Consider the following 14,055-nt stretch of genomic DNA (forward strand, 5'->3'; position numbering starts at 1 on the left):
TGGTGCATCCCAACTCTTCACTGAATTTGACAGAGTTTTGCCTGATTAAAATGCAATCCTACTCTGAAAAGTAAGTGTAAAAATGGCATTGTGGAGTCCCATGTTTATTGCCTTTCACTTGTATCTTTTTCAAAACAGTATTGGAAACCATCATGAATTTATTACAAGACTTGTGATATTTTTGTCTTGTCCTTAAAGTCCCAGCTCCCGCAATCATGAGATGTCAACAGAATTTCAGCTGACACAGTCCTCCTGGTTTAAAAACAAAACAAAACTTGAAAACATAAACCCTAAAGGCTCAAAAACTAGGAGACAAATAAACAGATCCCAATGTTATCATTTTGTAAAATTTCATGATTTTTTAGCCAAGATCATGGTTTTGGGGGCCTGACTCATGATTCTTGAATGCTCAAGGCTGGCAATATTGAATGTGCTCAATGTACATAGAGACAGATTATTTTTCTAACTGCAAAACCAGCTGAGAATCTGGGAAATATACTGGATTCTTCCCATCTTATACACTAGCACCTTAATAAAGTAGTTCCCCAGTGACACCTGTGCATCTGTTTTATCTACAACAGCTGACACAGGACTGAGTGACTGGAACTTGGTAAATAATTCTGTTGATGCTGCACAGGAAGAAATAGAATCCAGCTCACTATCTCTTCCATGTGTTGGCTCTTACAGGGATAACAGCACAAAAAGAGCAAAAACATGTTTTACCACAAAAGTCAGCAGAAATTACTCTGAGCACACACAGCAAGAAGATTAGTTGAGTAATAAAGTATCATTTTTCCAGACTATTCTCAAAGCAGATTCACACTTTGAGGCGGAAAAGATCGTGGTGGTAGACCTACTGTTCCTGCCTATCATCTGTCTACTGTTGCATTCAGTGGCCTTTGAATCTCAGGTCCCCTGCACATGGCTTGTGAGTCTGTTTTTCTGGACTGCCTGCACTTTGCATTGTTAAGTTTGGATCACAGGTGCCCATATGTCTGATGTACTAGGTGTCCTGGGTAAAGCAAGTCTGGCCCTGTAGTGAATACCTCCTCTATCCCCTTCCTGGCAATCTCGCAGGCCTGTGTAGGTATCTGTGTAACCAGCAACGTATGGGGTAGAGTTGTGGAGTACATAAATATGTGATGTCACTGCATAGCTTCACTATTGCACAACCACTTAACTTAACATCTTTGTGAAAGGTATGTGATATGGGCCTAATGGGTGTATTGGCCCCATGATATGTGTGCTTGACTCCAAATAAAGAGAATGGGTATTACAGATTTATATCAAAGCGAGAATAAACCCCAATATATAAAAATCATAATCTCCAAACTATTATAAGCAATGTTGGTTCATTTCCATATGTAGTGCAAGCACAGCAGCAAGTTTTTAATTGATTTTAAACTATTTCTATTAAAAGCACAAGCCATTACCAGTTCTTTCCACTCCCTTAATAGTCTTGATTTAGCTGCCTGAAGAATACTTAGAACTTTCTTGACTCTTGGACTCTTGATCTCATCTAAAAGGCTTTAAAGAAAGAATAAATTTTATTTTTTTTTCTGCAAGTGACAGTTCACATTTATAAACAAAATGTCCTTTGGTCTGCAGGAAAAATAATGCAATGCTTTAACCTATTAAATGATGCCATCCTTGATTTCCAGTGTTCCAGTTCAGCGGATGGGCCAATGTCATCAGCTTCTTTTCTCATTTGTTCACTTTCCACCAAAATTTGTCCAATCTGTTTGATCCAAATTATCAGCACTCTCTCAAGTTTCTCAATGACCTCGATGTTACTGCCTTTAAAATCAAAACACAAAAATTGCATGCTGCTAATAAGTCCCAAGAAACATACACAGATTTAAAAATTCTGCAGAAGAATTCTCACTGCCTCGCTCCAGATTGGATGCAGAGCTGACTTTGGAAGGCTTCTTCAGCGCAAAATAGCCCACCAAGTAGCCCAATCCTGGGGGCAGATAACTTGAGAATCCATGCAGCAGATCCTCTATCTTAAAACTGTCTTTCCCTGCCTTGCCACCCACCTATTTACCCTTTATACCCTGCCATGTATGGTGTATGGTCCCTGCAATTCTCATTTTTAGGAATAAATTCTAAGGTTCTTGTGCACGGTTTGCTCAGTCCATACCCAGGCAAACTCCCCAAATTCCCAACAAAGTCAAATGAAATAAAACTGAGCAAGGACCTCAGCCTTTGGCCCAATAAGCACATGCATAATTTCAAAATCAGATATATACTTAAAATACACTGAAATATTGCTGCTGTCTCACGTGGGATTTTCATATCCAACCAGAATGCCAAGTCTATCTAACTAACAATATAAATTAATGTATGGATACATTAACCATGTTTAATTAAAAACTCTACTTGTGGTTAAGCAAGGGTTCACTCCTTCCCTCTCCATCCCCACCCATTCATCCTACACAGTGCAGTGAGAAGACCACACTGTCCCAAAGGTGGAAGAAAATCCATATAGAGGCCAGGAAACTCTATATGTTTCAAGTCAAAAGGTCGTTCAAATAGTTCCAGTGACTCAGCACTATTGCTCAGACTGAGAATCCCTTAGGAGCCCTACTGCCATAGATTTTTTTGCTGGCGGCTGCCCCAAAACATCCCCATTAAGGGGGTTTTAGTATGTGATATGATATGATAATGTTGATTGGATCAGCATTATTTTACACTGAAACATCGTGTGGTGATAAGCAAGGGGGCAGCAAGGAGAGGCCACTGTTGTAGAGAAAAACCATACCCCAAGTCTTGCCCTCTCTTATCCAACTCTGCCCCCTTCCAATCTATGGACCTCAAAGCCATAGTGTACCTGAGGACCAAGAAAAGCAAGGAACATTCATATATAGCATCTGATCCCCCTTTCTATGCATCCACTCTGAATCCAATGTATTGAGCTTCTCTCACCCTGCAAAAGTGGATGGTTATAGTGCTGAATTTATGACATCACAATAATTTCCAAGATTATAAACATGGAATTATACTCCACTTCTAAGATCAAGCAGAAGAAAAAATATAGCTGTAAGGAAGAGGATGAATAAACCTTTTAAGGGAAATCTTCGCTAACAGCATAGAGGACACAGAACATTTCTCTTCCTACAAATAGCCACATTTCCATGTTTGCTTTGGAGCATGTAATATTTCTCCTTTGGGAATTACTGACCTGCTGTTATGTAGTCAGAAGGGTTATGCAAGTTGTTGAGGTAACTCTCAATATCCACCTTCTGCAGCTGAATTTTATCTTCTAAATTCTGTCTTGCTGATGACAAGGTACTCACAAATTTATCCACAGAATACAGAAAGTCTTGTATCTGGCTGTTCTTCAAGCCTTCTTTCACAGCTCCCCAGTGCTGGTTATTTGAAAATGATTAATGAAAGAGAAAATATAAAACACAGGTAGCACTTTTATCAAAAAAGTATTGCTTATTCACAGAACCATATAATTTAGAGATAGAAAAGACTTATCAGATCATCTCCTGGCCAGTACATGATTCCCCCTTACAATTTATTATTCAGTGCTTTGGCATGGCCAATTTAAAATAGGCATTATAATTTTGTGTTTGTCAGTGTGACAAATTGAGTTCAAAAGGGAGCAGCTCAGGTCAGTCTAGGTGGACCGAGCAGGAGAGCAGTTGTGTCGTGCAGCCTCCTGCCGAGAAGCTGCTGAGGCCCCATGTGTCCAGGACCAGGCCCGATTACCAGGCCACCGCAGGCCCTTCAGCTGCAGAGGTCAACAACGAGCTGTGACTGAGAGAGGAAGCCCCTCCGGTGCGCACCCAGACCGGAATCTAGAGGGGACTCCGGAACAAACCAGTGGCACCAATTGTGGATCCAAAGCCGGGATAGGAAGTGGCACAGGGAGCAGTTGTAGGAATGTCTGCCTTCTAGGCCGCACATTTTGAACTGTTATTTATTGGGTCCTGGGTTGGAACCCAGTGGATCAGGGAGGGCCTGGGTTCCCCCAGCTCTGTCCACAGATTCTTGCCTCTGGGCAACACAGTCCAGAGTATCGCCACTACGTCGTACTGCCGGGCTTGGACACCAACCCCCTGACAGTTGGTAAAAATCTTATTTTTTACATAATGACAGCTGAGATTTTCATGTAATCTCTTGATTCCAGCAGCTGAGGTTTTAAGAAAAACACTAAATATTGTGAGAGTTGCAATAAAATCATGAGAGTTGGCAGCACTGTTTAGTAGCTCTGAATATTTGTAATGATAGTCAGAATGGAGTCGTCTGGTATCAGAGTCAGCCGTCTAACAAAACATTATGGCAAGGACACAAAGTTATAAGGAAAATGACATCTATGCCTCTGACTGCAACTGCTGTTGCAATAAACTGGGCTGGTCCACCCTCAGAGCTGTGGCAGGTGAGACAAAAGGCTGCAGAGGAGACAAATGAGCACAAAGGCCTCATGGAAATGAAATGTTGCTCTGTCAAGGTGACTTGTTGAGCTTTCTTGTCAGCCTGACTTAAATACAATGGCTCCTTTTGAAAGAAGGAAGGTGGATACTAAACTTTCTCCCTACTTCAGTATGAAATAAAATCAAAAGAGCAGTATCTGGACCATGTGACACCAAATTACTTTGCAAGGGCTGAAGCTTTGGCAATTTCCACCCAGCTATGTCCATGCCGAGCACAGACACAATACTTCATTGTGGTAAGTTGGGCACACTGAGCTACAAAGAAACGGGAGGCAAGACAACAGGAGTGTGTGTGGATGAGGCAAAAGAAAAGACGCAACAGAGTGTTGATGTGGAGAGGTGGCCAGAATGTCCACTTCATTGGTTCTGATGAAACCAGCGGGAAAAAAATCTCCGTTTCTACTAGAGACAAGGCCCAAGCCACAAAATACAGCTCCAGATTTCAAACCCATAACATCTGAGGATATTCAGATGCTGGTTTTAGTTTGGGCCCATCTCTAGTTTGTGAACGGCCCCACAAAATCAGGAACGTTCCAGTAGGCTGGGGCTCTCAGGCTGTGCTGAAGTGCTGCAGACCCTCTATCTGTACACATCTCTGAATTAAATCATGGGCCTAGCTATGTTGCAACCAAGAGAAATTGACACTTCTTTTTACTCAGGCTTACCCAAGCATCACACTCACTGTTATTCTCTTGCCTTATCATGCTTACCTTATTATGCTATTTTTAAGTCATGGTAATTTAAATATGAACAACGAATATGAAATATGAATTTCAGATGTGCATATTGTAATACAGATCTTTATATTGTTCTCTGTTCCTGTTGGCAGACACTTTTGTTTTATGTTCATCTGATTTACAACAGAGATTGCAACAGCTATTAGACATAGCTCAAAATGGGTTTGTTAAGAAAATATACTGATTATTTACCTGTTGAGATTTAAGTGCTGGTACCATGACTTGGGCCAAGAAAATTTCCAGGCCCTGAAGGATATTTCCATTAGTACAATCAAACATGCCAAAATTCACCTCCTTTGGGGGGAAAAAAATAGTTAACAGAATGCATTTAAATGAAACTTCTGCAGCTCTGTGACCAACTAAGTGAACGTCAGGCAAATTTAAGACAGATGTATACAGACTATAACCTACATTTCTAGTAATGAGAATTTTCTTTCCTGCTAATATTCTGTGAGCAGCTTCTAATGTGTTAATGACCTCCAACTATGGAATTTAGAGGCAGTTCAACGTTGTTGCTGGAGGTTCCAGGACTAAGCTGCACCCTTCACCTCAAGCTACCAGAAGAGTTCTTCCAAAGCTAGAGATACACTCCAGCAACCAATTATTAGCATTAAGACAATAACTTGATATAATGTATTAAATAACCTGAAGAGAATAATATGTCTAAATCTCCATGTACAGAAAAAAGCATTCTGGCCATTTATCAAATACTAGGGTAGGTTGAACTCAAAGAAAAGCTGCTGACAGAAGTAAAAGTATCAGGTAAGAAATTTCTCATTCTGTTGCACAGCTTTTCTCCTCAATCAATAATAGGAAGTAGCAAACAAAGATTCAAAGAAGTAACAGAAGAAAGATAAGCAGTGTTTTAATTACTACTATAGTAGAATTACAGGCAGGAATGAAAGTTCTCCATATAAAGCAAGATCTTTGTACTCTAAGGAGTTATGTAGAAACCAACCTAGTAGCACCTTCCTACCAAAGGATACCACTGCAGAGGAATGAAAACTTATTTTGCAAATCTTCTCAGATGAGGCTCATATACTTTTTCCCCAATGCTCAAGGGATTTCTCCGAATAGTTTCCCAGATGCCTAGCATGTCAACTGGTGCAGAATTTTAACATCTTGCCTGAAGCAACTTTGAGGCCCTAAGGCCTTGGCACTTTAGATGGAATGAGATGAACAGTGTACAAGTCACATGTACTCCATGAGCTATATCTTTAGAGCACTAGGAATGCTCATTTATGCCACACCCAATCAAATCAGTGTCAAGGGTTAAAACAAAATGATGGGAGAACTATTTTGCAAGAATTGTGGAAATAACTTACCATGGGCAGAATGGTATAAGAACCACCTTTCCTTATGAGAACAACAGCATGATTCTTGTATAGATACAGGAATTAATACCAAAATCCGCCTTTTGGAGGTAATGGTGATTATAAAGGCTAGTCAAAGGCTTGTCTAACCTGTCATTCTGATTAATCTGGCCTTTTACAATACTCAAACGAAGAGTCCCGTGTGCCTACCTACAGATCACTGCTAGGGCTGATACCCGTGTTTCTACAGTACTTCGTTGCAGGAATCTAACCAAACATTCTGGAGAAACTCTAGTGTAGCTGAGATCACCAGAACTTTGTGATTATTATTACAGGTACAGTACAACAGCATTTGGAGATCAAGGCCCCATTGCACTAACAAAGAGGCAGTCCTTGTCCCAAAGAAATATTCCTTTGCACCTGAAATATAAATTTGACCAGATCAATGAGTAAAATATTCCAGCTGAGTTCTGTCTGGATACCAAACTGTACTGGAGGTTAATGGAGAATCCATGCTGAACTACACTTCTCTTCTGATGCCCAGGCTGTTAAGTGTAGATGTTCCTGATCTAGATGAAGAAGTCCCTAATTCAAGACGTTTGGGGTCGTTGGCTATTTAGCAAATCCAAGTGCCTTCTGGGCCAGCAGAAGATGGGGAGGAGGACTTCAATGCTCCCTTTCCCTCTTTTCTGCATTATTTATGTGAACTGTCTTGAAAGCTGGAAGATTTTTCTTTGCTCACAAAACGATTTCCTTTGCCACCAAGAAGCTTTGACCTCTGGTTACTCCATAGTTTTGGAAGGGATATAAATATTCATACCTTAGTCATAAGCCAACCTCTAATGGGAAGTAGATGACTTGCCTTCCCTTGTGGGCATCGTAATTGTCCACTGCATGGCTTCTTGAACCTTCTATTGATGCAGCTGATACAGCCCACTGTCACAAACAGTATATTGGATTCAATGGGCAATTGGTCTGATACTAGATGATCATGATGGGGGAGGTGTTATTGTTGATACATGCCACAGATAGAGATGTCAGAGTGAACTAAATGGATGCATTCTCTGATACTTTGGAAATTTGTCTTCCAAGTATGCCTGGGAAGCTGGTGTCCACATTGAGTATGAAAGGGTCTAGAGTAAAAATTGGATTGCCTTCAGCACAAAGGGACATTGGGATGTGATCTGAGAATGATACCTAATTTTGCATCGTACCAAGTGCATGGTTCCATATCCTCAGAAGGAATTTCTGCAGACATATTTTGAAAGATTCACTCAGGAATGAAGCCAACGCAAGGCATGAGCAGTTATGAATGGGTCTGTTTCTCTAGACAGGCTACTGATTGGCATGTTGGCTATACATGGGGTATAAGCGCATAACTTGTGAACTGTGCCCTGCTGTAATTACTACCAGCCATTTCTCAAAGTTCTGGGTGCTGAAGATGGGGAAGAAGGAAGAGTCTTGTGAGCTCTCATACACAAATGCTCTTTTGTCTTTGTCATGCTGAGGATTTTGTTTTGGAGAAAATGTATCTAGAATTTTTTGGAAGCTTCTGCTCCTGATTTTTCCCTCTGCCAGGGGAAGAATGCCTTCTTGGATACCATTGGTGTTGACAATGACCAACAGATTGCTGTGCTGGCATTGATAGTGAAGATTGATGCCTCTCTGCACTCTCAGTTACTAATTTATCTACTGCTTGTTTCCCCAAATGGCTCTTTAACTGTAAGTTCAGATGCACAAAATATCTGTTATGATGACTGATTGCTGTCCTGACTGTAACATGACTTCTTTGTAGCCATCAAGTTGGGAATCACTGCATGTCACACATCACATCAAGGATTTGATCAGGACAGAACCCGAGACGTTTCACTCCAAGCCAGGATCAGAATGCTAGATGATGAACCACTTATTTACACCAAGTGGGCTTTCCTTACTGAATATATGAAAACCCTTTGGTGTGCAAAGCTATAGCTGAAGCTTTGTAACTGCTATGCAGTGTGGCATCAATCGTATGGTCTATGGGGACTTTTGGAAGGAAGTCCCCTTCTGAGGGTGTAACTGTGTCTCTTCACTTGTGGAGTTACAGCTGCACCAACGTAAGGGTCCCAAAACTTACATTTCTTTGGTTTTATACGATGTTTCAGTTTAACATTTGGCCTTAATCAGATGCCCTCATCTGGATCTCATGATGGTCTTCTAGAAGGCATCTACAGGAAATGGTGTATCTAATAACACTTGAAAGAGAAGATGTTTTACTAATATTAATGAGTTCCTTGCAAGTCACTGGCATCCCGTCATGGAAGAGAATGGCAGGTTTTGTGGGAGATTGTGGTGATGCATTTGTGGTAATTTCCCTGGTTTTTTACAAGGAAGAGGTAGCATGCTATTCAACATGACCTCGGGAGCACCCAGCCAAGGAGAGGTAATGACACAAATACCTCAGTTGTGGAAGTAGCTTGCTAGATATCGTCGGGAGCCTGAAAGGCTGTGTGCCTGCTACCCCAGGCTGGCTAGCATGCAGGTAAATACTGTAGGAGCAACCTAGTACCACTCAGGGCTTTACTCAGTAAATCACGATCCTTTAGAACAGAGGAAGGGATTTCTCATTCACCCTTCCGTAATCCTATGATGGTGCTCCTGTGTGGGAACAGAGTCCCCATGTCTCTGTTCTGGTTACAGACCGCCTCAAGTGCTCCTTTCACTTGTGGAGCCAGCCAGTGGAGCAGATGAGGGGTGCTCTGCGAGATAGAGACCTTTTCTCGCCTTTCAGACTCAGTCCTTTTCCCTAGCAGAGCAAGGGTTTATGGCTGATGATCACAAGGCACAAATCCCATTCCACTGCTGCCTGACTGTGAGCCCCTGTCCCTGGCAGAGTGAGGGTCCTTAGGCTGAGAGCCAGCCTGGCACACTTCCAATTACGCTGCAAGCTGAGGCAGGACTGCACAGGAGAGTCAGGCTTCTCTGCAAACCCAGGCATACTGCACGGAGCAAAGGGCAGTGAGCCTGATTCAGTGCACTGTGAGAGCCTCTGTGCAGTAGAAAAGCCCCAGCAAACACTACCTCCGGAGGGAAGGCCAAGGAGAAGAGGTTTAACCCCTAATCTTCACCTCACTTCTACATTAAGAATACTAATTGGACACACTTGCTTTTGCTTTTTGTGACCCAGAGTCTCTGGGATTTGCAAGACTTACCCCTCAGTACCATGAGAATCCCCCGATTCATAGTGGGAGGAAGGGAGCTGATTAGGATCCCTGTTTCTTGCCCCAGGGAGCCAAGGACCAATTCAGCATCTGGGGGGAACCTTGGATCCTTTCAGTGATGTTTTTTCTCCCCAGCCAGGTCTCTTGCAGGATTTAGCCATGAAGCTGCCCAGATAGTGTCCTCTTTGTCCTTATATTCCTTGACCGAAAGCTCAGGGGCTCCTGATCAGGCTTTTCTGTGTTGAAGTCACGGTTCCTTGGGGCAGAGCAGGGACCCAACATGCCTGTCTGACTGTAAGCCCTCTGCTCTGGCAGTGTGAGGGCAGGCTGGCTGCGAACAGGCAGAGCATAGTAAACCTTCTGTAGAGCTTGTAAAAGTTGCCTTTCACATGGAACACTGCTTAGACTGAGCTCGGTGTTTGTGGGACAGCTCTGCCATGCCTGCGTAGGGGCAGAGGAGTCCAGCAGGGAGGTGCTGCAGTGCCAGATCCCGGAGGCTGAGACCCTCACACTGCTCTTTACCCCATCCAGGGGAGGAGGCAGAGGAAGGAAGGAAGATTATAAATCTCTGCTGCATGAAAATGAATAAAAATTAAAGTTATAAAATTAAACAGTTGGGAAAAACTGAACCACCAACTTGTTCTACCGCTAAAGGCAGAAAATCTGGTAGCCTGAGATGAAGGACAGGCTTAGCCCTGGAGTCTCCAGCAGCAACCCTGAAGTTTAGAAGTGAGGAGCATTAACCCTTTAGTGATGAATGAGGAAAAAAAGCTGTGCAACAGAATTCAACAGCTTTTACAAAAATAAATGTATTGATAGTTTGGAAGGGTATAGACTCTGATTCTCTTTTTCTAAATGTATTCTTCTATGTTAAATGTGATATGTTTGGATTCCCTTTATAAAGCTATTGCAGTGTGTCCTGAAAATGACATCCCCTCTGAATGTCTTGAAAGATTTTAATTGTATTTTACATTATAGGATAGGGATATGCTTTGATTATACCTTGCTTTTAATATTAGGGAATATCTGTTTTAAATTGTTTTAAATGGTGCATCTATTCAACTTGGTATTTGCATAATTTGGATGTGCAGCTGAGAAGGAATTTGTGTTGACTGTGGGTAGAGGAAAGAAAGGTTGGCAACCCTTGTGTTTCAGTATTACCATGACCTGATTCTGAAAACATTTAGACACATGAGTAGCTTAACTCATATTAATAGGGTGACCACTCATGTGAGCAAATTTAAACACATGCATAAGTGTTTGCAGGATTGGGGCACAGATGTGTAATGCACCCACTTGCGAGATGATGGGTACATTAAACAATTCAAAGTAAATCATCACACCATCTTGTTCTAAGAGCAAAAATAAATAATCAATTAATTGTAAATTGTCACTAAATACAAGAACAATTTAAAATTATTAAAGAAACAGAAAGCCACAATTTCACCTGTCTGCTCACATAGGCCTTGATTAAGCAAAACATTTAAGCATTTAAGCAGAAAATTAAGTCCATTCCTATTCAGAAAAGCACTTAAGTATTTGCTTAACTCTAAGTTTAAGTTAAACAAAGTTTAACGATTTGTTGAATGGGGGGCCTTAGAGCCAGAAACATGCTCCTGTTGTGTGGGTGGGGGAAAAGAGACCCAATCCTGAGTTATGCTGAGCATCTTCAACTCCTTTTTCAAATTTCTGCTGAAAATATCTCTGAATTCCTCTCTTCCTCTTCTTCTCTGTGACAGCACTGTTATTAATTGCATAATATTATATTACATATGGTGACGTTAATCTAAGACATTTGGTGGTATTCATGTATATTTCTTGGCTATAAAAAAGTCTAAGTTCACTACCTGCAGCCATCAAAACTCTATTTAATCCTGCATTCTAAGGATTTGTTCCCATTTGGGGTTCTTCTGACTCAAGGGTAAAGACTAAATGGGGCCTGCCTGGATACACCAACACTTCATGCATGCCCTCACATCATGTAACCTTCTTTTCAGACTCTATTGACTCATTTATCCTCGTCTCTCTCAAAACTGTTCCTGTCTTCCCGCCATCCCAGACAAAGTCTACCTCATTGTTTCCTCCAAGTGCATTTCACAATATTGCCATCCTCACCCACCAATAAACTCAGTGTCTCACTGACTCACTGCTCAGACTACTGGGCCTGAATCCGAAGTATCCTTCCTTGGTCTTCTGATTATGATTCTGCACTTAGGCCTCATCCCACAACCCTTACCCATGTGAACTCATTTACTTCACTGGGGTTACTTGCATGAGTAAGAATTAGTCATGGAAGTAAAGTCTTCAGGTTTAGGTCCTTAAACCTTTCTCTATTGAATTTTACATTTTCACTTAGGAAAATAAGGGAATTTTACTAGTACAGTGGATCATTACATCTTTGCTGATGTTCACCATAAATCCTGTGAATAGCTACTTGCATAATTATTCACATCAGAACACTGCTAGGCTATAAATATTTTTCAAGATCATAAAGGAACATCCTAACATATCCAAGTGGCCCTTTTTCATGCAAATACTCCCTGCTACTTTATCTGACTCCAGTGAGACTAATTGTGTGAATAAGGGTTTGTAGGATCAAGTGCAAAATTTTAAGCAAGCTGTAAACATTATAGGATTTTTGACTGACCTGAGAGACATTTGCTGTAGTTATTGCTTTATTTGTAGTCCTTAGAAAAAATGCACACGTTCCTGTTAAGCCCTGTAAAAAATACATATAATATAATATAATACATATAATACATACAAGTAAAAATAATATACTCAACAAGTTGGAGAAAGCCACAAACTAAATTGTAAAGAAAATCAATTACTTGAAAAATATTTAACAAACTATTTATTGAGACTATTGTACATTTATATGCAAATAACTGGTTCTCAAGTATCAACTACTCATCTTTGTTTCTCAGCTGGCATTAATTAATTGAGCGTAACTGAAGAAATGTTCAATTTTCAAGTACTTTCACATAGTCATTGCATTTTTAGGCCAGAAGGAACCATTTTGGAATATTCTTTCCTTCCATTTATTTAATTTAAAATATTACTAAAAGTTTATTGTTTCAATCCAGATACATTTTTAAATGTCTAACATTAGCTTTTACCTTTCTGGTGGATTAGAACCATGGGCAAACTGCACTATCAGTTTCTCAGACAACACTTTGAAAAATTACAAGTATGTATAGCTAAATGAGCTTAAAAATAAAATGAAAATTTTATAAATCTGAATAAAATTCTGTGCTCCATGTTTCTCTTTATTATTTATGTAAATATTTATTATATCATCATCTAGGAACCCCAATCCAGGATGAGAGTCCCACTGAACTAGACACCAGACAGACATGCAACTAGAGATGGTCAAAAACATTTGCACAAAATTTTTTTCTGTTGGAAAATGTGGTTTCGTCCAAAAAAAAAAAAATTCTGCAGGAAAATATTGATTGTCTAAATGTTTTATTTTTCCATCAGAAAATGTAAATGAAAATTTTGTTCCATTACAATTTACATGACATTTTGTTAAAGTTTTTTAGAAACAAAAAAAAAAATTCAGTTTTCTGAAAATGTTTTGGATTCTGAGAATTTTTTCACTCCTTTCTCTCCTTTGCATTCAATGTTAATAAATTCAAAGTAATCCATATTGGAAAACATAATCCTAACTATACATACAAAATGCTGGGGTATAAATTAGCTGTTACCACTCAAGAAAGAAATCTTGGAGTCATCGTGGATAGTTCTCTGCAAACATCTGCTCAATGTGCAGAGGCAGTCAAAAAAGCTAACAGAATGTTAGGAACCATTAGCAAAGGGATAGATAATAAAACAGAAAATATCATAATGCCTCTATATAAATCCATTACATGCCCACATCTTGAATACTGTGTGCAGAATTGACGCCCCATCTCAAAAAGATATATTGGAATTGGAAAAGATACAGAGAAGGGTAATTAAAATGATTAGGGGTATGGAATAGCTTCTGTATGAGGAGAGATTAAAAAGACCAAGAATTTTCAGCTTGGAAAAGAGATGACTAAGTGGGGATATGATAGAGGTCTATAAAATCTTGACTGGTGCGGAGAAAGTGAATAAGGAAATGATATTTATTCCTTCACATAACACAAGAACTAGGGGTCACCAAATGAAATTAATAGGCAGCAGGTTTAAAACGAACAAAAAGTATTTCTTCACACAATGCACAGCCAACCTGTGGAACTCTTTGCCAAGGGATGTTTTGAAGGCCAAAACTATAACAGAGTTCAAAAAGGGACTAGATAAGTTCATGGAGGATAGGTCTATCAATGGCTACTAGCCAAGATGGTCAGGGATGCAACACCATGCTCTGAATGTC

The 14,055-nt window shown here is 40.3% G+C and overlaps 1 protein-coding gene across 1 annotated transcript in view; it reads right to left on the reverse strand.

Moving 5' to 3' along the window:
* LOC137167668 (dynein axonemal heavy chain 5-like) overlaps positions 1–14,055 on the reverse strand; it is a 243,129-nt gene that overhangs the window by 208,772 nt on the left and 20,302 nt on the right. The window contains exons 7-11 of the mRNA XM_067569914.1: positions 12,343–12,414; positions 5,375–5,476; positions 3,185–3,371; positions 1,632–1,797; positions 1,434–1,527 (exon numbers count right to left, since the gene is read on the reverse strand). Coding sequence (XP_067426015.1) covers positions 1,434–1,527; positions 1,632–1,797; positions 3,185–3,371; positions 5,375–5,476; positions 12,343–12,414 — 621 coding nt within the window. The remainder of the gene's footprint in view (positions 1–1,433; positions 1,528–1,631; positions 1,798–3,184; positions 3,372–5,374; positions 5,477–12,342; positions 12,415–14,055) is intronic.

Source organism: Emydura macquarii, unplaced genomic scaffold (genome assembly GCF_026122565.2).
Source record: "Emydura macquarii macquarii isolate MOO-44397 ecotype Brisbane River unplaced genomic scaffold, CSIRO-AGI_Emac_v2 contig_2948, whole genome shotgun sequence".
NCBI classification, from domain to species: Eukaryota; Metazoa; Chordata; order Testudines; family Chelidae; genus Emydura; species Emydura macquarii.